The sequence below is a fragment of the Yamadazyma tenuis genome, chromosome 3 (assembly GCF_029203305.1).
Source record: "Yamadazyma tenuis chromosome 3, complete sequence".
NCBI lineage: Eukaryota > Fungi > Ascomycota > Pichiomycetes > Serinales > Debaryomycetaceae > Yamadazyma > Yamadazyma tenuis.
In genome coordinates, this window is record NC_089463.1 from 2,200 (window position 1) to 24,938 (window position 22,739).

The following is a 22,739-nucleotide window of genomic DNA, read 5'->3' on the forward strand; positions in this document are numbered from 1 at the left end:
GTCAATCAAGTTATAAGCAATTGTCTTTGTGCTACTGCGAAAGGGTAGTAACTACGATTCCGCAAATTGATACCTGCTAATATTGAAACTAAACCATTTGAAAAATGATGATTTCGATCACAGAAAGACTCATGGAAAATCAGTGTCTGAACTAGAAATTCTATAGTGTTACTACGAAGTTTCACTACTCAAAGAATTAAAACATCTATTGATACAGTACCAGATGATGGCAAGCGAAAGAACTAGACAAAGAGAAATTATAATAACCAAACATTCATAAACAATCACGTTTCTCATGTATGTATCATATCCAGGTTCCATTGGATTGATTCAAAATGATATCCATAAAAGAGCAGATAACACAGCCAAGAATGTGTATGTGTTTTTTGAACCCATAGCTTCGTAAGTGGAGACTTCTTGTGCAGAAGCGCCAGAGCCATTACCTGATGAAGCTCCCGAAGCCGCTTGAGAACCACTACCTTCAGCACCAGTTGGAGCAACGGTATCAGTTGGGTTAGCAGTCACGGCAGCAGCGACTGTGAACGTGGTATAGACTGTGACTGTAGCATCTCCAGCGACATTCGTGCATGGCTCGGTGATCACCACAGTCGAAACTAATGAGTGTGGGATGTTGCAGACAACAGTCTTCTTACCATCATCACCAGTTTTTGTGGTGGTAGAAGGCTCCTTGCAGGTGCATGGCAAGATGATTGTGGTGACATATTCTTCAGTGACAACAGGTTCAGGAGTTTCAACTACAACAGTTGGCTTACCATCGGTTCCAGTTGTGGTGTAAGTTGAGGTAGTGGACCCAGTCCATGGAGTGGTTATGTGTGCCACTGGAGTCTCAACAACCACAGTTGGCTTACCATCGGTTCCAGTTGTGGTATAAGTTGAGGTAGTGGACCCAGTCCATGGAGTGGTTATGTGTGCCACTGGAGTCTCAACAGCCACAGTTGGCTTACCATCGGTTCCAGTTGTGGTGTAAGTTGAGGTAGTGGACCCAGTCCATGGAGTGGTTATGTGTGCCACTGGAGTCTCAACAACCACAGTTGGCTTACCATCGGTTCCAGTTGTGGTATAAGTTGAGGTAGTGGACCCAGTCCATGGAGTGGTTATGTGTGCCACTGGAGTTTCGACAACCGCAGTTGGTTTACCATCGGTTCCGGTTGTGGTGTAAGTTGATGTAACAGAGCCGGTCCATGCAGTGGTGATGGTAGGAACAGGAGTCTCTTTAAAAACAGTGGGTTTACCATCGGTTCCGGTTGTGGTGTAAAAGGATGTGGTAGAGCCGGTCCATTGGGTAGTAACAGTAATGACATTTGAAGATGGTATCGATGTAGAAGTAACACTTGAAGATGGTACTTGTGTGGATGGAACACTTGAAGATGGTATCGATGTAGAAGTAACACTTGAAGATGGTACTGGTGTGGATGGAACACTTGAAGATGGTACTGGACTCGAAGGAGTGCCCGAAGGTGTCACTGTAGAAGAAACACTGGAAGATGGTACTTCAGAAGATGGGATACTCGAAGATGATACCGGGGTACTAGAATTTGTCCAGTGGAAGGACAGACTTGATAAAGAAGTGGTTTTAAGTGGTGTGCTTGATGGAATGGGACTTGTTTCAACAATAACTGTCACAGGATCACTTGGGTTGGAAGGAGTTAAAGTAAAGGTCGTGTCAATGGAACCGGTAATAGTTGTTGTCGTTGTAGATTCAGGAGTCAAGATATCAAGAGTTACAGGATCACTTGGGTTGGATGGGTAGATGGTAATGGTAGTAGGTACTGAACCTGTCCATGGTTCTGTAGTAGTGGTTGTAGATTCAGGAGTCAAGATTTCAAGAGTTACAGGATCACTTGGGTTGGATGGGTAGTGAGTGATGGTAGTAGGTACTGAACCTGTCCATGGTTCTGTAGTAGTGGTTGTAGATTCAGGAGTCAAGATATCAAGAGTTACAGGATCACTTGGGTTGGATGGGTAGATGGTAATGGTAGTAGGTACTGAACCTGTCCATGGTTCTGTAGTAGTGGTTGTAGATTCAGGAGTCAAGATTTCAAGAGTTACAGGATCACTTGGGTTGGATGGGTAGATGGTAATAGTAGTAGGTACTGAACCTGTCCATGGTTCTGTAGTAGTGGTTGTAGATTCAGGAGTCAAGATTTCAAGAGTTACAGGATCACTTGGGTTGGATGGGTAGTGAGTGATGGTGGTAGTTCCTGAACCTGTCCATGGCTCAATATTGGTGGTTGTTGATTCTGGTACTTCAACGGTAACAAACACATCACCATCCGAGGCAGTTTCTGTGAATGTCTCAGTATCAGATCCTGTCCATATAATGGTGGTGGTGGTGGAATAAGGACAAGATGTGCTATTGTCCGTGGAGCTGTACCAGTCAATATCAGTTGTATGATTTGTTCCATCAGGATAGAGCACGGACATATTAAACTCAGCCATCTTCTTACCTCCTTGGTAGTAGACCATTTTTATAGGATAATAGGCTCCCGCTGTAAGTGTGACTTTCTCTGTAGCAGTTGTACTTTTATCGTCTCCAATTAAATAAGCATTTTCGTCAACATTTCCTGTGAGCGGTTCCAGTCCACAACAATCCATTGCAACTCCTGCTCCTAGTGTGATAGATGCAGCGTCATCAACATAGCTTATCTCGAAAGTGTAGACTCCAGTTGTACTGGCGTAAAAATATCCCGAGAGCCTCAAACCAAAGTGTCCTACGTTAACTGTTTTTCCATATAGGTCTCCATTTACTGCACTGGCTCCCCGATCTGCGAAGTAGAAATTTTGACTAGTTACCCCTCCCCAGGAATATTCCGCTTCGGACTTGTCAATTACAGTAAGAGCAACAGTGGCCAACTTAGCCGTAGCAACACTATAATCTTCGGTCAATTTGATATATTCGGCGTATAGACCTTTGGAAACAGATTGGGGGCTGCATCCCCCGATAGTCGCTGCAGTGGTGGTTGCACAAAGAAGTTGAACAACAAAAAGAAAAGTTATTGAAAACTGATTGTTCATCATTGTGTAACTTCAATCTTCCAGAATCCTCATCAATATATATATACTTACTGTAGAAAATTATAAGATGTTCACATATCCCTAGTCACCATCATAGGGCAAAATAGGACCAGAATGGATAAGAGTCTTGGTAAAAACAATTGAAAATAAACTTAAAGCTTATAGGATTTTCTTAGCAAATAGTTCCCACCTTCTTAAGCGAAGGTAGCTGGATGAGGATAGCAGAAATGAAGTTCCATCCCAATATACAAAGCTAGCTATCTGAATAGGCTCATGAGTTTGAGTAGAAGGGATATTTCAAAATATACTGCACAATTTGGAACCTTGATGACTCGTTTTGGTTACTAGAATCTTGCATTAGAAGTAATTTCATATTTGAATAAACTTTAATTTATCTTTAATATTTTGATAAGCTCTGTTGTTGCTCCTGTTTCTCCAAATTAGTAATGTGAGGATGCAGTAATTACGTCACCCTTAATGCAATACCTAAAGTAGATTGGATATTCCTACAAATAGTTGCTCTAATGAAGCGCGATAAAATTTTAAATTTGCAGATACGATACAGTGATTATTATATAACAATTATATAAACCCGTTCAGGCGTTTCAAGCTGGATTACATTCACATCGGGTCCATTGTCTCACTAAAGAGGTTAGTGAATATTTTGGCAGACAAATCAAATGGGATGACAAATCTGGGTAACTTCCTTCTCAAGGTTTTAGGGATTCGAATAGTCTTTTACAACTTTTGTTACAATAAACCAATTCCGACGAGACGGTTTACTCGCAAAATTATTGCTACCCGGACGTCTGGCTCCTACGTACGCTTTAGAATACAATATAAATCTTTCGTGGAATTGTATGAAAAATTCGAAAATCGAATGCAAGAGAGAGAGAGAGAGTTAGCGAAGATTTCATTGGACAGTAAGCAACAAAACTGCCATTAAATGTCATTTATGGATGTCTTACTATGATATTAGAATGAAGTGGTGAAGCGTATCAGTGTAAAATATGCTAATTAAAGGACAGTTAACCTTTCCTGAAATTTGCAACTGTCATATCTTCGGGGAGTTTGTGCTAAACTGCGTCAAATTCGGGGAAACCGAGTCTTTCTGGGTAGTTTCTGAGTGAGTGACTTTAATGGGAATCGGGGTTTCGAGACTATACGGGAGAACGTCAATTAGCTATTTTAACGGCCTGACATATGTTTAGGGTTCAGGGCACATGGCTCTTGTGGGATCAAGGGTTAATGGCCAAAAAAAAGAGTGAGACCTTTGACGTCTACCGGTAGCAGCAGAAGGGCCCGGGAGTATCCACATAACCCGTATAGCTTGACCATGCTAAAAGCTTCCGGTTGAAAAACCTGAATACTAAATATTGGATTGGCCTTACTTCGGGTAATTATCTGTGTTAAAGAAAGTTTTGTCAGTGCATTCTGAGATTAAAAAATTAGGCAAATTGATAGGTGAGCATTGCTGGTCTCCTCCAAACCTTTTCACCGTCACCAGATTACCAATTTAAGACAGTACACTAAAAAGGAAATCCAATTGTTGGATTCCAAGCTGATGATACGGTTGTCCTTTTTGTTTTGGAACCTTTACTGCCTAACTCATACATTTTTCCGTGTTTCAATGCTCAGAACTATTCGACGAAATAGCTCTCACCCTATTGTTCAATCCCCCTTTTTTTACCTGATGTACTCTAAAGCTCCCTTAGAATGGCAACTAAAGTGAAAGGACGTGTGTATTGTATAGCTTACGGCAAGACCGGAAAGATGTACAGCGTCTGTTATAGACCAAACTTAGATGAACAATATAGCTATGTGCTGGTTTGTGCATGAAGGAGCTGTTGCAATCCCATAAGCCTTGAAAATAGGGGTGGGATCGGAGGAACCATTCTATTATTTCATTGGAAGAGGCCAGTATCCAACTCGGCTGCAACTACTTTGTTGTTATAATTTCCGTTTTCGCATGTACCACAAACAAGGATAACTGAAGATGTATGACAGATATCCTGCATCTGACTATGAGCAATGTTTCTATATTTGGCATTCCGTTAACTCCGAGAGATTAGTAAAAATCTGGTGGTTAAAGCTAACGAGAAAAAGGGCGTGCCCAAAATATAAAGCTGCCTGCACACAAGGTAGTCGGTGGCAAATGTATCCAGTGCTTGAATTCTGTCCAGATAAGTAAGGTCAATCATAATGTCTGACAGTAGAACCGTGGTCGTTACAGGAGCCTCTTCAGGAATTGGGTTGGCAGTAGCCAAGGAGTTTGCCTTGAATGGTTACAATGTTATAGCTGGGGCTAGAAGACTTTCCTCTATGGAAGAGTTGAAAAAGTACAGCATCACAACTGTAGAGTTAGACATCGCCTCCCCTGAATCGGTTGAAAAACTTAGGAAGTTGGTTGAAACCGAATACGATGGGGCCATCAAGTATCTTTTGAATAATGCTGGTCAAAGCTGTACCTCAGCAGCTGTTGAAGTATCTGATGATAAGCTCTCCAAATGCTTCGAAGTGAATGTTTTTGGTCATATAAGAGTTACCAGAGAATTAGCTCCGTTTGTGATAAAAACAAAAGGTACCATTGGATTCACTGGCTCTGTTCAAGGTATCCTGGAAACCATGTTTCTAGGAGTTTATGCGAGTTCAAAGGCTGCAATTCAGTCATACGCTTCGGGGTTGGCGTTTGAAATGGCACCTTTTGGCGTGAAGGTCATCAACTTTGTTACAGGAGGTGTCAATACCGCAATGAGAGGATTCAATTTGAAAACTGTGCTTTATAATGAAGAGGGATTGGAAGAGGTAGCGAAGGCCTACGATTCACTTCCGAACAAAAACATGGACGCCCATGTCTATGCGAAAAAGGTTGTCAAAGACTTCGAACATTCTAAATTGGGTGTTATTCACCATTATAGAGGTACTGGGTCCACTATTCTTTGGATAGCTCATACTTTCTTCCCCAAATTCGTTTTGAGTATGTTGTTTGTGCTGGCGTTTAAGTTATCGACTCTTCTTAAATCGATAACTAACAAGTATAAATGAGAGCTTCTACGTCTGTATCAATAGAAGAGCTTTTAACAAGCCGAGAATAACTTTGGAAACTTTTATAGCGTCCTAATAGAATCAGCCTAACTCTCCAAAAGCTTTCTATTGAAATCAAGTTGAGATTGAACATTTCATCATATATATACTAACTCATATGCCCAATATATTATCAAAAAAACCATAAGCTATAAGGTAGAGATAGGCATAAACCATAAAATATGAGGTCTAATTTAATCTTCCAATAAAGCAGCAGCTTGGGGTAGTATCCTTCGGAAATAGGGCGTTCCTTGATGAGTTTACGAAGAGTTTCAACATCTACTGTTGACAATTGAAAGGGAAAGTCAAATTTCTTGCCGACATTTGCCTTGATATATCCGGATGGGACTGGGATAATCTTAGTGACCTTTGGGACTCCTTCAAAGTGATACACTTTGAGCGTAGCTCAAATTCAAAGCATCCAAGGTTAAGGTCTTCGACTTGGCGAACTCATATTCACCTAGTAGCTTAACTCATTATCCAGTCTAAATTGATCCGTGGTGTCCATACGAGCAAATTTTCGTCAAACAATATGGCTGCGTTTTCAGTCTTTCAGCTTTAAAATCTTTTGCAACCGCGCTTTTGCAACCTGGGTGGCTTCGAAAATGAAATCTAATCTCGCTCGTCTTTAACTTCAAAACTTTTGACAGTTTTGAGGTGAACTTTGAACATTCTTAGCCAAGCATGATTCTCTGCAAAGATATCGATATAGACTTTTGGACCTCCCTCATCCTTAGGATCCGCAGTCCTCGTCGACTTAAGTTCGAATTTTCAATCATGTAATTCCTTGTGTACTCTCTTCATTTCGCAGATTTTACCTTTTGAGTCCAATATGACTCAACAATATCCATTTTAGAAATTCTTCAATATATTTTAATAACTGCTCATATTCTAATGCTGAATATTCTTCCTAACCAACATAACTTACTTGACTGACTTCAACCGCCAGCTTGAGCATAAAACAATGATGGTTTGTTTTGGTAGTATATCAGTGCGTGTATGGAAAAATAGGTATCGCGAATTATAATTCGCACGAAGATCTCTGCACGCTGCCAAATCTATGGTTACACTCCGATTGATTTTACTGAGTCGGAATCGCCTGCTTTTTATCTGGAACATGGGCCTACTATTTTCCATATATTTAGATCGATATTGAGTGAGTACGTTCTTAAAGAATCAGTAATGAGCCAATAATAAGCTGCCAGTGTCTTCTCCCAATAGAAGCAAGCTTAAAGCGATATTTCAAAGGATAAAGAAAGATTATCTGCGCTGTATATTAATAATTATAATGGGTAAATGAAGGTCTTGTTCTCTAAATCAGTCAAATCCAAACTTCCGATATCAACCTTCTCAGTGACTTCCTTACCTGTCTCGGGGTCAATCTTGACAACGGTACCAAATAAGGCTTCTGGATGACTCTCGATATAGGCCAATCTTTCTTTGTTTCTGGCTTTCAAAATCAATGTAATGACCCCAGCAACCAATGGAGTACCAAACCATGCCAAAACAATTTGTACAGACCAAGCAGCATAGTATCTATTGGTCTGATTACCTTTCCAAAGTTGAGGGGAGATAATATTGGCAATTCCATACGCCACACAGAAAATAAAATGACGGAAGTATCTCTTGGTGTTACCAGAGCATGAAGATGAAGACCATCCAAAACCAACAATATATGCTAAGAAGTAGGTATTAGCAGCAAGAACTAACATCGCCAATAGTGCTAACTTGTTTGACCAAGAGATGGTCACCATTGCGATTCCGCCAGCAATAGAAGGAAGGCATCCTACCACACAAATCCAGAAGGAGTTGTTAGGAAAATAATGGGTGAGTATAGCACCAAACACAGCAAAGGCAGACGCAAATCCACCGCCAGCCACACTTACCAACGTAGAACCAAGATTAGAAACTCCTAATGAGACATAAAGAAGATTTTGCTGGTAGTTCAAGTTGTTAGCCAACATGATCAAAAAACTGAATAAGGCAAACAACCAAGTGATGGGGTCACGCAAACATTCTATTATTTGATGCCTCTTAATATTATGCTGTGTGATAGAAGCCTTAGATTCTTTTTGAACTCTTTTAATCAAGAAAAACTTCTCCTTGTCGGTTAAAAAGTTCGCCTGTGAAGGATCTGAAGGGTAGAAGATGTAAATGATCACACTCATAACCAAGGTGATGCCCCCGTTAATGATCATAAAAATCTTCCAGGGAGGAATGGTGTCTTTAGCATAAAGAACTCCATAGGCCATAAAACCGACAATCACCACTGGAAAACCAACACATCCAATCCAGAACACAGGCTGGATAGTGGCCCTTTGGGTAGGAGTGTAGAATTGGAATAAGGACACCTCCAATGCTGGGACCACGATACTCTCAAGTATTCCCAACACCAATCTGAGGACTACCAATCCTCCAAAGTTGAAAGCAGCAGCATGAAGAAACACCACCACCGACCACAAAAAAACAATTATGGTCAAAAATATTCTCAAGTTGTATTTCTGTAACACAAAGTTTAATAATTGGCCAACAGTGTAGCCAGTATAGAAAATCGAGTTTAAATCGTCATAAAGAGAATCGGTCAAGTTGGTCGACTCATAGATCCCCAAAATAGCAGCATAGGACAAGGTCGCCTTGTCCATAAACAAAAGGGTGTTAACCGCAATAAGCAAAGGCAATAAATACCAATGAACCTTGTTTGTGATGACTGAATGTTCCTCATCAGATAACTCAACCCCGGCAAACTCTTGCTCATGGGCATCGAGAAAGATTAAAGTGGCATCAGCTTTTTCGATGTTAATTAAGTTAACGGAAACCGAAGAATAGTCTTCGCTGATATTGAGAGCTTCCTTCTCCAAGGACTTGTTTGAGTCGTCTGCCATCTCTTGCGGAGGAACTTTCAGGACATCGATTGGTTTATATATTCATCTGTGAGACTAATCCTCAATTGGTTATAGAGGTCCGGACCTCTATCCACAGTTAATCCGATGCCACAGTTTTGGTAATATTAACGGAGGCGGGTATCCTTGTTAGATAAGCCACTAAAGTCTCAGCGGATTGACTAACCAGGCGCGTGCGTGAAGTACGCAATTTCGGCGATCTGATGATGAACCGGATATGTATTACCATATTAGGAAGGTATGTACCGATCGCACCATCACCACAGAAATCATTATATAGCTGTTTCTCAATGGCGTGAGAAACCGTTATCCACTTTCTACGCAATGCCTGAACTCGTGAAGATCAACCTCCCTAATACACATATCGTTAATGGCAACGAATTCCCCGTGGCTTTCGACTTACAAGCTGCTGACACATTTAAAGAAAATTCAGATAAGGTTGCGGCATTCCTTTCCAAGACTGCCAAATCCCAATTTTTCAACAACGCTTTAGCCAAGCATGGTGCTGTAGTGATCCGTAATACTGGAACTATAGATCCAGACACGATCGGTAAGTACATTGCTGCTATTGGTACAGGTTCTGGAGATGAGTTTTTCGAGCAGCATGGATCGACTGCCCAACGAACTGAAATCACAAACTACTTGAGCACTGCTAACGAAGGGCCTTCTTCCACTTATATCCACCAACATAATGAGTTTTCCAGGTTTACCAAGTATCCAACCCGATTATTTTTTGTTTGCACCAAAATGGGCAAAGAGACAAAAGGTGGAGAGACTCCTATTGTTCATGGGGCTGAGTTCTTCAACAAGTTGCAAGAAAATGTGCCTGATCTAGTGGACCTGTTGTCCAAGAGAGGCCTCTTGTATGAACAGACTTGGAACTTCACATCCCAAACCAAGACCAGTTGGTGGGACTATTTCTGCTTTGGCAGAGAAATCACCAAAGAAGATACTCTTGAAGTCCGCAAACAAAAAGCTGCCATTAGCGTAGCTGCCAATGTTAGCAAAGACTTTTCATGGGGAGATGACAATTCTTTGGAGGTGTACCAGCACACAGATCCTATTCGGGTCCACACAGATCCTACGACTGGCAAAAAAAACCCTACGGTATTTTGCAGTATAGCCACATACTACCACACTTCCAAAGATGCGAATGCTAATACACCTACAAAACCACTTATGTATGATGATAATCATGAGATTATTGATGAGAAATTGCTTGAAAAAGCTTTCCAAATCGCCTTCGATGTTTCCTATGAACACCAATGGCAAGAAGGTGATATCGCCATAGTTGACAACTACCAAGTGAGTCATGGAAGATGCCCTTGGTCTGATGGGCCTCGTACCATTCTTGTTAGTATGTGGGACACACCTGGTAAGCCCGAGTACCCAGCTTGGAAGCCCTCGGCCTTATAGTTTAATATGCACACTATATGATAAGCTTTGAAGCGCCACAGTTTTTTCCCAGTAGACTCGGACCATTAATTCCCAATTTGGTACCGGCAAAGGTATTCAATTTTGGCGAACACTTTATATAGCAGCAAGTCGTGCTTCTAAGTACTTCAGAGAAACATGGATAAGAGTCAACCAATTATTATTGTGGGTTCTGGAGTCTACGGGTTGTCTTCGGCCTATCATTTGGCGACTGCAGGGTACACCAACATCAAGGTTTTTGACCGGGGCGACTACGACAACAATGAGTTTAGTCCGTTGCAGGGAGCCGATGGGGCATCTACAGATGTTAACAAATTAGTTAGAGCTTCTTATGTCGATAAGGTGCATTATCAGGATCTCGCGGTGGAAGCGTTGCACGACTATCATGAATGGAATGAGCAGTTGTTGAAAATGCCATTCTTACCGCGGGCTTTGGCAACGATTCAAGAACGGTGTCTTCAAGAGGGCGATCTTGAGCCTATTTTTCAGAACACCGGCTATATCAGGCTTGACGACTATGAAAACGGCGAAGAGGAGAGAAACTTGCACAACTTCGAGAAGGCCGGACTTCGCAAACACTCCTACGACATCAATAATGCGGACGATATCACCAGAGCCAAGATTACAGGCTGGTACAGAGCCTTGGACCCATTGAATCAACGAGAAAAGGTTCCCACTTTGACAGGAGTACTTGACTCCTTTGCTGGGGTAGCTTTGGCTGACAAGTGTTTGATCTGGGTGAGATATTTGTGTGAACGGACAGGCAACGTGCAGTTTATTTATGGACCCGGAAAAGGGGAAGTGCTGAACCTCGTGTATAGTGCAGAAGACAGCTTGAAGGTTGTGGGCGTCAAAACCGTTGACGGAAAGGAACACCAAGCAACTAAAGTTGTTTTGGCAGCAGGAGGATGGACTCCCAAATTTGTGCCAGAGTCCCTCTCTCCAAGACTTGAAGCCATGGCATCAACATACATAATGATCCAAATCCCCAGAGACCGTAGGGACTTGATTAACAAGTACAGGCGCATTCCTATGATCAACTGGAGGATGACGTATGAGCTGAACTTTCGCTCAGATGCAGTGTATGTTTTCCCTGCCACCCATGATGGGATCTTGAAAATGGGTGTTAACGACCATTACTGGAGAAACTTGGTGAAGGTTGGAGATGAGATGGTCAGTATTCCCGACACAAACATGAAACTTCTTCCCAAACAATCATTATTAGACTACCAAAAGTTCATTAAGGAATTCATGCCAGACCTTTACGAAGCTGGTGCATCCATCGAAAAGACAAAAATCTGTTTTTCTTCTGTGGGGCAGCAGAACGAGTTGGTGATTGATTTTGTTCCTAGTTACAAGAACCTTTTAGTTTGTGCAGGAGGTGGATTCCATGGATACAAGTTTTTGCCGGTTATTGGGAGGTTCACAGAAGGCTTAATCTCTGGAAAGCAGTACAGTCACAGTCAATTTTTTAAATTCGACTATATCGATCCCAAAGATTATAAACCAATAGTCAAGGACCCTGAACATGAATATGCTTTAAACAGTGTAGAATTTGCTGAAAGTCGTCTGAAGTACTACGATTATTAAAGAATTAAATATAAAATTTGCAGCTTTCACAAAAAACCAACCATCTAAAAAATACGCCCGAAAAATCATTTCAAAAATCAGGGAAAAATGACATCACGCTTCTTGTTCTGACCCAGTAAGGGATAGTGGCAGATCATACAGTAAACCACGATAAATAGATTATTCATTAAAGTATGTGCTCATGCCAAACGCATTGATCGGCCGAGGGCGAGAGTTGGACTCAAGATCACTACAGGAACTTTGTTAAATACCATTAAAACATTATTATTCACATATATACATTCTAATAGACACAAATTGGTCTTAGTTTTCGTGAATAGTAAGGTATCTTCATAAAATAGATATCTTGAATAAAGCATAAGCTTAAACCTCCTTGGCTTCGGTGACTTCACCCACATCAGTATTTTCATCTTCATTATTGACTTTGGCCTTTTGTTCTTCATCATCTCTATTAGCAAGAGCAACGTTATCCCCCTTGGGAATTTTTCTATTTGTGGTGAATACACCTGAGATCATGGTACAAGCTGCCAATGCAATAGCGAAATAGAATGCACTATAAATAGCATCTTCTAATATTTTCCTGACGAATCTGGCAGCATCGGGTGATAGAGCTGCTATGATATCGGAATCGTTAGCGAGCTCTGTAAGGGAATATTGATCAATTTGAGTTGCTATCGACTTTGGAACTGTTTTCATAGCACTAGTGTACTTGCTTTTCAAAGATGAGTTGTAAGCAATATCTGATAAAATAGTACACAAAGATGAGCCTAAACCTCTACCAAAAGTAATAAAGGATGTTGACATGATAACCCCACCTTCAATCTTTGGAGCACTAACTTGAGTTGAAGACATTACGGATTGAAGAAGTAAACCAAAAGAAGCACCAACCATTATCACCAACCCAATTCTATGAGAGGAGTCAGAGTCTTGGTTTAACAACGGCAAAACAGCAGTACCAGCAACAGCAAAAACTGAGCCTAACATAAGTAATGGCTTTATAAATCTAGTTTTACCGATAAGTACCCCGGTGCTTATAGAGCAAATCACCAAAGGAATTACAAACGGTAAGGAATTAATTCCGGATTTAATTGGACTGTAGCCCAATACGAGTTCCCAATAAAGTGAAAGGAACAAAATACATACGGTGAAGTAACTCATCATGAAGAATGAAGTTATACCGGCAAATAACACCCCTGGTGTGGTAACCATTTCAACTGGGATCAAAGGCCGAGGTGAAAACCGGAAGTTCCACACACAGAAACCAATGAAGAAAAAAGCTCCCAAAATAATATTGACTATTACAGCAGCCGATTTCATTGGATATTCATTAGTGGAGTAAAAGGACAACCCAAGTAGGAACAACACCAAGCCAATAGCTATTAAAGTTGTACCGATATAGTCAACTAGTTTAAGCTTAGTTCTCAAATCGAAAACTGGATTTGGTGGGTTGAACGAATAAACAAAGAACACACTCGCAACCCCACCAACCGGTAAGTTGATATAAAAGCACCACCGCCAACTAACATTGGATCCGAAGGCACCTCCAATGAGAGGTCCACATACAAGGGATACGGCCATAGAAATTCCCATACAAGCGAAAACAAAGGGTCTCTTGTTGATGGCAGTAACTTCAGATGCAATAATAAAAGCCAAACTTTGAATACCACTGGCACCTACACCAGCTAACACTCTTCCACCAATCAATGTATTCATATTTGGAGCCAAAGCACACATCAAAGAACCGGCCTCAAATAATACCACGCAGACTACCATGGTATACTTCCTACCAAATATAATGGAGATTTGACCCCAGTTGGCAGAAAAAACAGTAGAAGGTAAAAAGAACCCTGTCATCAACCATACCACTTTACCTACTGCGTTGAACTCGGTACCAACTTGATTTAAGATGGTCGCCACAATGGTTTGATCTAAGCCAACCAAGAACATACACAATGCAATTGATATGACACATAGCACCAATTTGGCCCCTGTTAAATATTGGTCTTCTCTTCTTGTACCATCTCCTGCATCGTTCTCTATAAACTTTTTGACAGACTGCTCAGCCGGTGAACTACTGTCTAATGCGATATTGACAGTACGCACCGCTGCATCTTGCGATGCCTGAGCAGATATTTTTGGGATTAGTTGTGACATTTGCTTGATTCATTCATCACCGGATATTCAGTGGAATTTATAATTGGGTGGACCTTCAAATAAGCCTGTTCACATCTAGCAGACTATCTTCGATTATGTAATCGCATATAACCAGGCGCCGCAGAGATATTGCAGTTGCGAAATGCTTACAGGCATGACTAGATGTGGTTTGGTTTGTACACGCACCTGTCAGGAAGTTTCGCACAGAGACGGTCCCTTTCGTATAACGCATCTCCGTCGGAGATGTCCCTTTGCGGTTTGCTTGATAGTATAAAATGGCATCAAAGAGAATTTGCAATGTTTAAATGAAAGTTTTTGTTACAGGTGCAACTGGTTTCGTGGGAACTGCGGTAGTCAAGGAATTGGTGGCCCATGGTCACAAAGTGACGGGATTGGCCCGTTCTGACGAATCTGCTGAGAAACTCATTGCTGTAGGTGCAACTTATGTCAAAGGTGAATTAACTGACACGGACATTGTGGTGGATGCTGCCAAAACCGCAGATGGAACTGTGCACTTGGGATTGGTGTACGATGCACAAAATCCCAAGAGACGGGAAGCCGTTGATAGACACATTATTGGGGCTATTTGTGACGCTTACATTGGTACGGGAAAGCCATTTATAGCCACTGGAGGCACACTTTTTGTGGTGAATGATACCAAGGTCGACGAGGATTTCCAGCAAGACTTTAAAAAGATTCAATTTGCAGAGGGTAGAGCATCCAATGAACTATTTGCTTTATCGTACGCTTCCAAAGGTGTGAGGTCCATGAGTGTTAGACTTTCACCCAGTGTACACGACATTGGTGATATTGGCTTCATTCCAACACTTATAGAGATGTCGAAAAAGAACGGATATGTGTATTACCCGGGAACGGGAGAAAACGTATGGCCTGCTGTCCACAGACAAGATGCTGCTGTTCTTTATAGATTGGCACTCGAGGGGGCTCCGGCGGGTTCTATATTGCATGGAGTTGGAGAAGAAGGAATACCGGTAAAAACCATCGCTGAAGCTCTTTCAAAGAAGTTAGGACTCACAAAGTGCTCAGTCCCAGCTGCTGAGCTTCCTGAAAAGCTTGGGCCAAGGTTTGGTGTTATTTTTGCGTTGAACAACCCCACGAGTAATGCAAAGACGAAAACAATAACTGGGTGGAAACCAACAGAAATTGGCTTGATAGAGGATATACTCGAAAATTACTAGAGGAGTTTAGTGAATACGCATATACCGGAAAAAACAGCTTTCAGCCCGTAGTCATAAACTCTGTTACAAATGAATTACATTTATCATCCCATATTCTATTACTTAAATCCCAATCAAATCGTAGAACTTTTGCTTACGAGAGCGAGGAATTTCCTCACTAGTGGCGACAACTTCTATAGGTTGTACCTTTTCATCCAAAGTAGACTCAAGTTCAGAGTCAGTTTGGTAGATGTCGACATGGTCGGTCAACTTGATATTTTTGACAAACCACATCAAGACAAGCATGGGCACAAGAATCCCCAAAGTAACCCAACCAATGATCTGTTGTGTTTCTCTATAAGCCAAAGAAATGGCATCTCTTTCAGGGGTTCCCTTTTTGTACTTAAGAGCAACAGGAAGAGACTTGTAGATCTTAGTAGCATTGGCCTTTTCGGCTTCTGGCAAGTACTTGTCAAGCTTTTGCAAAACAACCGAGTTCCAGATACCACCAGAAATAGCGCTTCCAATAAGTGAACCTGCGGAAGAGAAGGCCAAGAAGAAGGCAGTCGACATGGCAATTCCTTGTTCTCCAGCAACCCCTTGAATGATTACTTGCAAAGCGGTTGTGTAGATACCCCGGGAAGCACCGATGAAAACTTCGAACATATAAAGAAGACCTCTGTCAGCAACACCACCATGGTAGTTGATGAAGCACACCGCAAGCACTTGGCCCATGAAATAGATTGGAATACTAGTAATAATGAAAATCTTAGATCTCTTGGTATATTTCATCAACACACCGCCAACCACATTGAATATTTGCAAGCAAGCTTTCTTCGAGTCATCAATTCTAGTGGCTTCACCAACCGAAACGTACTTCCCCACCTGTAAAACTGTCTTCATGTAAGTGGCATAAGCAGAGTTACAACACCAATCACAACTTGCAATTAAACATGCAATAATCATGGTGGAGGTCATAGTCCCCTTGGGAAGAAATGGGTGTTTGGGAACCTTGGCGTTGTATAACAAAAATGTTACGAAGATAACAAAACCAACCACCACCATAGCAATTAACTTAGCTTCATGCCACTTGTAAGATGATTTAGTTCCGGTAAGTGTCAAAGGGACAAACACAAGACACATACCAACAAGCATCAAAGCACCGCCAAACAAATCCAACTTGACGAACAAAAAATAGGCAGTCTTTTTGTACCAGGGACCTTCGGGTAAGTCCTTGAATGCATCAATCATTCGATGGTTACCATCTTGCTTGGTCTTGGTATCCACATAGTACATGAAAGCAGTCAACAAAATGCAAGCCACGAACATGATGATAGCAAAAGAGCCGTAACCCCACCTCCAGCCTGTATGAGCCATATAAGCATCTTGAATGACAGAGCCCACGTATAAACTGGGCACACCGGCAATAGCATCTGGCAACTGGGACAAAAACCCACGGTTGATCAAAGAACTGTTCTCAGCAATAAAAGCTTGCTGGAAAACCCTGTACCCAACCTTACCTACTGCAAAAAAAATCTCTGCGCACACGTAAGTATCAGCGTTTTGGCACGAAGCATACAAGACATAGGCAAGCGTATAAAGCAACACGGCGAAACCAAATCCTTGGGATCTGCCTGCCAAATCGTGCAATTTTCCCATGATAGGATAGGTGACGATGGCAGTAATTTTGTAAACCACGGCAGCGGTTGCAATCAACGAGTGAGCATTGAACTCGGAAGTGGCATAAGAACTAAGACCCGAAGTGGAATCGTTGGCAAAGTTTTCGACAAAAGCGGTCATTACCAACACGAAGTAAGCTAAGGTCAAGACCTTCTGACCCTGTCTGCTCCTAAAGAGCTCGACGGGTTTTCCATCTCTGGAAGATTTCTCTGAAGCTTGTTCTTCCACTTCGGAGCTGTGCAACCCCAGTACCTTTGATTCCACAGAATCCGAGAGACCAGCCTCTGAAGACACTTTTGCACTCATATCAAAAGATGGCTACAAATCAGAGGAAATTTCTAGCTCCTTTATAGGCCTCTTAATCAGATCTGCACATTGAATGTATAAGAAAAATTATCAGATGGCATCTACGTTTTATCTGATTAAGCGTTATGCACCGCTTTCGGAAGACAGCAGTGTTGTCTTTCACTGGCCGGTATTCATGCACGGGGCTCGCAACATCCTATTCCCTATAGCTCATCCCTGTACCTTAAATTTGGTAGATCTTCACGCGGACCTTCCCCCATTGATCAAGAACAAAGAAGTCTGGAGACCTTGGTACATCATTTAGTATACTGTGGTATATATTATATACTGTTGTACAAACTTAATTAGCCGGAGAAAACCTGTCTCAGTAATTATGGATGCCAAGATTCCGGCTTCCAAAATTCTTTCAATTCAGGTAAAGTTGACTTCATTGTCCACCAATTTTATTTTCGGCTGTGCATTTCATCTGTTTTAGGCCAATCACTAACGATTGAAGGGAATTGTTCCTGAGCCGAAGTATATATGCCTTTGCAACCATGAGGGAACGGTCTTTGATTAGCTGCAACCTTTAAGGTCGGAGACTGGACTTAGACAAGGATAGTTAAAGTGACAAACGAAGCTTTTTGAGACGTACGTCAACCTTGGCAGATAAGATGGTGTCTTGAGAAGTTCTCAAAACCGGGGAGCTTAGGTATAATATCGAGATTTTTCGATTAGGCCTCACACAATGGAAATCTGATCCAGAAAAAGAGTTCCCAGTGTAGCTGCGTACGGCACTGCTTCCACCAACCACATGAACTGAGCATATTAGTTTCCAGCAAAGTGATGCAAGCTGCATGTTTAGAAAACGGTAAGAATTTGCTTGCATAAGGAGGACATATACTCTCATAACCAACAGCCAAGCCAAGGTGTCAAGAAAATAGTTTACATCATTTTAGGACGCTTCATGCGTGATAGTTGCAAGAGATAATCGGGGTTTGTGGTTGATATTTCTCCAGGCCTTTTAACAGAGGTTCCCGAGTGTGGGTCTTATGCCGATAGACAGCACATGTTCCCCAGCTCCTGTTGACCATCGCTATTCTCTTAACACAATAAGCACAATATTGCCTACCAGCTGATTTAGCCGTCGAGCACCTGGTTTGAGAGACTGTATGACACCGAAGCTGGGCGTGTTGAAGTTTGTGCCAAGCCGGCGAACATAGGGGAGAAAACAAAGGGGAGAAAACAAACGGGAGGAGCAAGTAGGAGAGGATTTTTAGTGGACCTGTTTGGAGTAAAAATCCTTTGGGAGAACAACTGCTTTAGCAGTGCTCAGTATTGAGCTGGGAACTACTATAGTCTACAGAATCATATCTCAAAATCCGATTGCGAAAGATTTTCCGGAGAAGCAACACCCGACTACGCTTATATGGGCGCCACTAGGAGGTGGAAACAGAAACAGTGGACGTAGAACCATTTAAGCCAGTACTCTCAGCAATGCCACACAATAAGATGTCGTCCTCGTGACTGAACAATCAAATCGGTCTATTGTCCTAACTTTGCAGCAACTTTTAAAAACAGTGCGCAGTGAGATAATGTCAAATTTCTACTTCTCTTGTGGGCTATAAACCCATGATTAGTAATTTTCAATTCCCTTCTTCTTGAACAAGTGAGACTTTTCTCAACTACCTAGCGATGCTGACTTCACATATTCCAGAAAGCACGGAGCTCAATCTCATTCCTCGGCCTGGCCCGGTTTATTCCAAAAATGAGCCTCACCATGTTAGTGTGGTGAACGTCACCGTCAACACCGCTCCTCCAGAAGTTCCTTCAGAACAAGCACACATTGCCCCAATGACTCCCAATAATCCCCCCAAAAATATCTGGCGGATGTTGGCCGTATGTTTCTTCATGTTGATTTGTGGAGCTTCAGATGCCACCCCTGGTGTGGTATTACCCGAAATCGAAAGCTACTATAAAATCTCCTACGGTGTAGTGTCCATTATTTGGGTGGGCAATGCCTTCGGGTTCATTTTGGTTGCATGTATATCCCATAAAATGGAGTCTTGGTTCAACCACAGAAACCTATTGCTTATTGGTACTGGTTTGGCTATGTTGATGTACGCCATCGTCCTGAGTGGAACCAAATACCCTGTTATTGTGATTGGGTTTTTCTTTGGGGGTGCAGGGCTTGCTATCAACTTGTCCAAGAGCAACGTGTTTATGTCACGGTTTGGCGACAAGCTGGCTACGTATTTATCATATGCCCAGTGTTGTTATGGCGTTGGTGCCACTGTTTCTCCTCTTATTGCAACTGCATTTGTGAGCTCTGGGATCAAATTCCATTTCTTCTACTTGGTTCTTTTGGGATGTGCATTGACAGCCTTTGTGCTCTTCTTCTTGTCTTTCCTGGGCGCCGAAACAGACTTGGCTCCCTGGGAAGCAGAATACAGAGACGAGAATAAGGGACTGGATAAGGATCACAGAGAGCTTCTCAAGGCTTCACTCAAAAACAAAGTTACTTGGCTCATGGCACTCTTTACCTTCTTCTATCAAGGGGCTGAAGTTGCTGTTGGAGGTTGGATTGTGACTTACTTAATCGACTATCGAGGAGGAAGACAATCGGTTGGTTACGTTGCATCTGGGTTCTGGAGTGGTGTGGCTCTAGGAAGATTGTTTCTTACTCGTCCTCTTTATAAGTGGGTTGGACCAAGAAGAAGTGTCTTTATATGTTCGCTAACTGCCATGGTTTTCATTGGCCTAACTTGGGCAGTACCGTCTATTATAGCAGCGGGGGTATTGGTTTCGCTTGCAGGTTTTTTTGTGGGACCAAATTACCCAACTATGCTCAAGTTGGCATCGGATATGTTTCCACGTAAGATTCACATTATTTCTTTGACCATCACCACAGCATTTGGGTCAAGTGGAGGTGCGTTCTTTCCATTCATCATTGGTATGGCTGCACAAAAATTGGGTGCTTTTGTTGTGTTGCCCGGTTTTCTTATTTTGTATACCCTCATGCTTGCATTCTGGGTTGCTTTGCCAAACAAAGACAGAAGAATTAAAGACGGAGACAAATTTGGTTTATGGCAAAGAATTTGGTAAACTACGAAAACTCCTCTCCGATGTGATGGAAACTATGTGTATACGAATTTAGATATACACTTGCACACCGTATTAATGGCTTTAACGAAAACAGGAGGAGAATCTCAAACCCGTATACAGGAGATAACGACACCCCCACATTTTAAAAAAGCGAGGGTGACAGCCACCCTAAACCCTGCGCGTTCGGGATTCTGGGGTATAGTTTGGAGAGCTAATACTAACAATTTTCACTAGAGATAATGCTGTCCACAGACGATGCCTCCAACTTAGATTCACGGTATTCTTGCAAAGAATGCAAGAGAAGGCGTTCCAAATGTTCTAGAGACCTTCCTGAATGTTTCCTGTGCAAGAAATATAAAAGGCATTGTCTTTACGAAAAACACAGCAAAACCCCTTTGACTCGCAAACACTTGACAGAAGTAGAAGAGGAACTAGGGATAGTTAAAAGGGTGTTACTACGGTATGTTCCTGACTTTGATACTCCACAAGCCCTCATCAGGTTGAAAAATGGTGGAGATCTAGCTGATGGTGATATCGAAATTCCGGTACTAAAATCCAAATTGGATCATCCTACTCCTATGGGAGACCACCGAACTCCATTGAACATCCGCAACCTTCTTGTTGAAGATAACTCAAATGATTTTGTGGATCTACAAATTGCTCAGCTCCTTCCCTCTTCAATTGATCCCAATTACAGGCCCAAGAGGAAGCAGACAAGATCTGAAATACGAAATGAAAACTACAGCTGGGACGAAAGAAAACAGGGAGAATTGGAATCTCTGACTACGGATGGAATGGCCACCACCGAGTCTAACTGTTACTTAGGAGCAGCTTCAAGTGCTGCTTTGATTAATCTTATTGGCGGAGGGTTCTTCATGAATGAGGGTAAAGTAACGTCTCCTGTTTCAACCAGCTCCTCGAATCTTTTGAATCACGGTGTAATATCAAGATCCAAGCTTGAACACTACATCAATCAGTACTTTGAAACCTACCATATTTCATATCCCATGGTACATAAACCGATGTTCATGGCTCAATTCAACGAGATCGTATCACCTCCGAACGGATGGGAGAGCTTGCTCTATATTGTTGCAGCAATCGGTTCGTTCATGTCAGCTGTTTCTCCCGAAGAGAACGATGATCTTATTCTTTTCGAAATTGCAAAATCAAAGCTTTCAATCGATGTGCTAGAGACTGGAAATCTTACTTTAGTACAGACATTGACGCTTATGTCAAACTATCTACAGAAGAGAGACAAACCCAACTCCGGCTATAACTACTTGGGACTCGCTGTTCGAATGGCTCTCGGACTCGGACTCCATAAACAAATAAGTGATACCAACGAGTCTCTTTTAGACCAGGAAACAAAACGAAGGATTTGGTGGTGTCTCTATATCTTTGACTGTGGACAGACAATCACCTATGGAAGACCATTGGGTATCCCGTGTGCTGGAATAGACTCGAGACTTCCTCTAAACATTTTGGATACTGAATTAACTGGGTTTACCATATCCTTGCCAAAGGAGCAAGATTCTTCCACAGATTATACCAGTCTAAGGCTTCAGTCTTTGTTCCACATATTTACCAACAGTATTTATGAAAGAATTATAACTGATCCATTTCCGTCTTCTCAGGAGCTTCTAAAGTGGGACGAAATGTACATACAAAGATGGAAGAATCAAATTCCCGAATACTTCAAAGAAGATGCTACAGTCCCCCCAAAGTACCGTTTGGCTCATGCTGTAATCGAGTGGAGGGTACGAAATCTACGAATTATCATGTACAGAACGTTCCTCTTGAGAAATGTAGTGGTGAATTCAAACGGAATCGAACAAGATTACGACTCAAAAGCTGGTGAAATCTGCCTTCAAGAATGTAGTGCTACAGTCAAGAGCATGTATTTGTTCTGGAGTGCTAAGACCACGTATAATCGAATGGATGCATGGTATTCACTTTTTTTCCTAATTCCAGCTGTGGTCATGCCATTGGTTTGTCTCAGAAACAATCCGCTCGATGCAAACGCTGAAGCATGGAGAAGTGATATTGGTATAGCGAAAAGCATAATAGAAAGGTTGACGAGCATATCACCATTAGCAGGTCGTATTCTACACTTCATTGAGTTTTTGGGTGCTGGTTATCTCACACAGGGCGTAGAGAGCCAAGAGTTAAGTTTTCCATTAAATGGTACTGACGAAAGCCCTTTCTCTCAGTTGATACAACTTCACTCAATGCTCTGGCCTGTTTCGTTTGATATAGAACAACAGTTCTTGTAGTGCTGTGTATTTTAATGTAA

The 22,739-nt window shown here is 41.9% G+C and overlaps 9 protein-coding genes across 9 annotated transcripts; 5 read left to right on the top strand and 4 right to left on the bottom strand. All coding sequences in view use genetic code 12, as the record gives it.

The window, feature by feature from the left end:
* Positions 1-330: 330 nt before the first annotated feature.
* Positions 331-2,487, bottom strand: PSN45_002359 (uncharacterized protein; the record flags this gene model as incomplete). Its single annotated transcript, XM_066157855.1, has 2 exons — positions 331-1,230; positions 1,639-2,487. 2 exons carry the CDS (start codon positions 2,485-2,487, stop codon positions 331-333), a joined length of 1,749 nt encoding a protein of 582 aa, XP_066013952.1.
* A 2,751-nt stretch (positions 2,488-5,238) lies between these two features.
* On the top strand, positions 5,239-6,081 carry AYR1_3 (NADPH-dependent 1-acyl dihydroxyacetone phosphate reductase; the record flags this gene model as incomplete). The annotated part of the gene is made up of 1 exon (XM_006685084.1): positions 5,239-6,081. One exon carries the CDS (start codon positions 5,239-5,241, stop codon positions 6,079-6,081), a length of 843 nt encoding a protein of 280 aa, XP_006685147.1.
* A 1,322-nt stretch (positions 6,082-7,403) lies between these two features.
* On the bottom strand, positions 7,404-9,002 carry PSN45_002361 (uncharacterized protein; the record flags this gene model as incomplete). The annotated part of the gene is made up of 1 exon (XM_006685083.1): positions 7,404-9,002. One exon carries the CDS (start codon positions 9,000-9,002, stop codon positions 7,404-7,406), a length of 1,599 nt encoding a protein of 532 aa, XP_006685146.1.
* A 342-nt stretch (positions 9,003-9,344) lies between these two features.
* On the top strand, positions 9,345-10,436 carry PSN45_002362 (uncharacterized protein; the record flags this gene model as incomplete). The annotated part of the gene is made up of 1 exon (XM_006685082.1): positions 9,345-10,436. One exon carries the CDS (start codon positions 9,345-9,347, stop codon positions 10,434-10,436), a length of 1,092 nt encoding a protein of 363 aa, XP_006685145.1.
* A 156-nt stretch (positions 10,437-10,592) lies between these two features.
* PSN45_002363 (FAD-dependent glycine/D-amino oxidase) lies at positions 10,593-12,044 on the top strand (the record flags this gene model as incomplete). The annotated part of the gene is made up of 1 exon (XM_006685081.2): positions 10,593-12,044. One exon carries the CDS (start codon positions 10,593-10,595, stop codon positions 12,042-12,044), a length of 1,452 nt encoding a protein of 483 aa, XP_006685144.1.
* A 363-nt stretch (positions 12,045-12,407) lies between these two features.
* On the bottom strand, positions 12,408-14,198 carry PSN45_002364 (uncharacterized protein; the record flags this gene model as incomplete). The annotated part of the gene is made up of 1 exon (XM_006685080.2): positions 12,408-14,198. The coding sequence occupies one exon, from the start codon at positions 14,196-14,198 to the stop codon at positions 12,408-12,410; it is 1,791 nt and encodes a 596-aa protein (XP_006685143.1).
* Positions 14,199-14,503: 305 nt separating this feature from the next.
* PSN45_002365 (uncharacterized protein) lies at positions 14,504-15,397 on the top strand (the record flags this gene model as incomplete). Its single annotated transcript, XM_006685079.2, has 1 exon — positions 14,504-15,397. The coding sequence occupies one exon, from the start codon at positions 14,504-14,506 to the stop codon at positions 15,395-15,397; it is 894 nt and encodes a 297-aa protein (XP_006685142.1).
* A 102-nt stretch (positions 15,398-15,499) lies between these two features.
* PSN45_002366 (uncharacterized protein) lies at positions 15,500-17,362 on the bottom strand (the record flags this gene model as incomplete). The annotated part of the gene is made up of 1 exon (XM_006685078.2): positions 15,500-17,362. One exon carries the CDS (start codon positions 17,360-17,362, stop codon positions 15,500-15,502), a length of 1,863 nt encoding a protein of 620 aa, XP_006685141.1.
* Positions 17,363-19,036: 1,674 nt separating this feature from the next.
* PSN45_002367 (uncharacterized protein) lies at positions 19,037-22,719 on the top strand (the record flags this gene model as incomplete). Its single annotated transcript, XM_066157856.1, has 2 exons — positions 19,037-20,040; positions 20,808-22,719. 2 exons carry the CDS (start codon positions 19,037-19,039, stop codon positions 22,717-22,719), a joined length of 2,916 nt encoding a protein of 971 aa, XP_066013953.1.
* Positions 22,720-22,739: the final 20 nt, after the last annotated feature.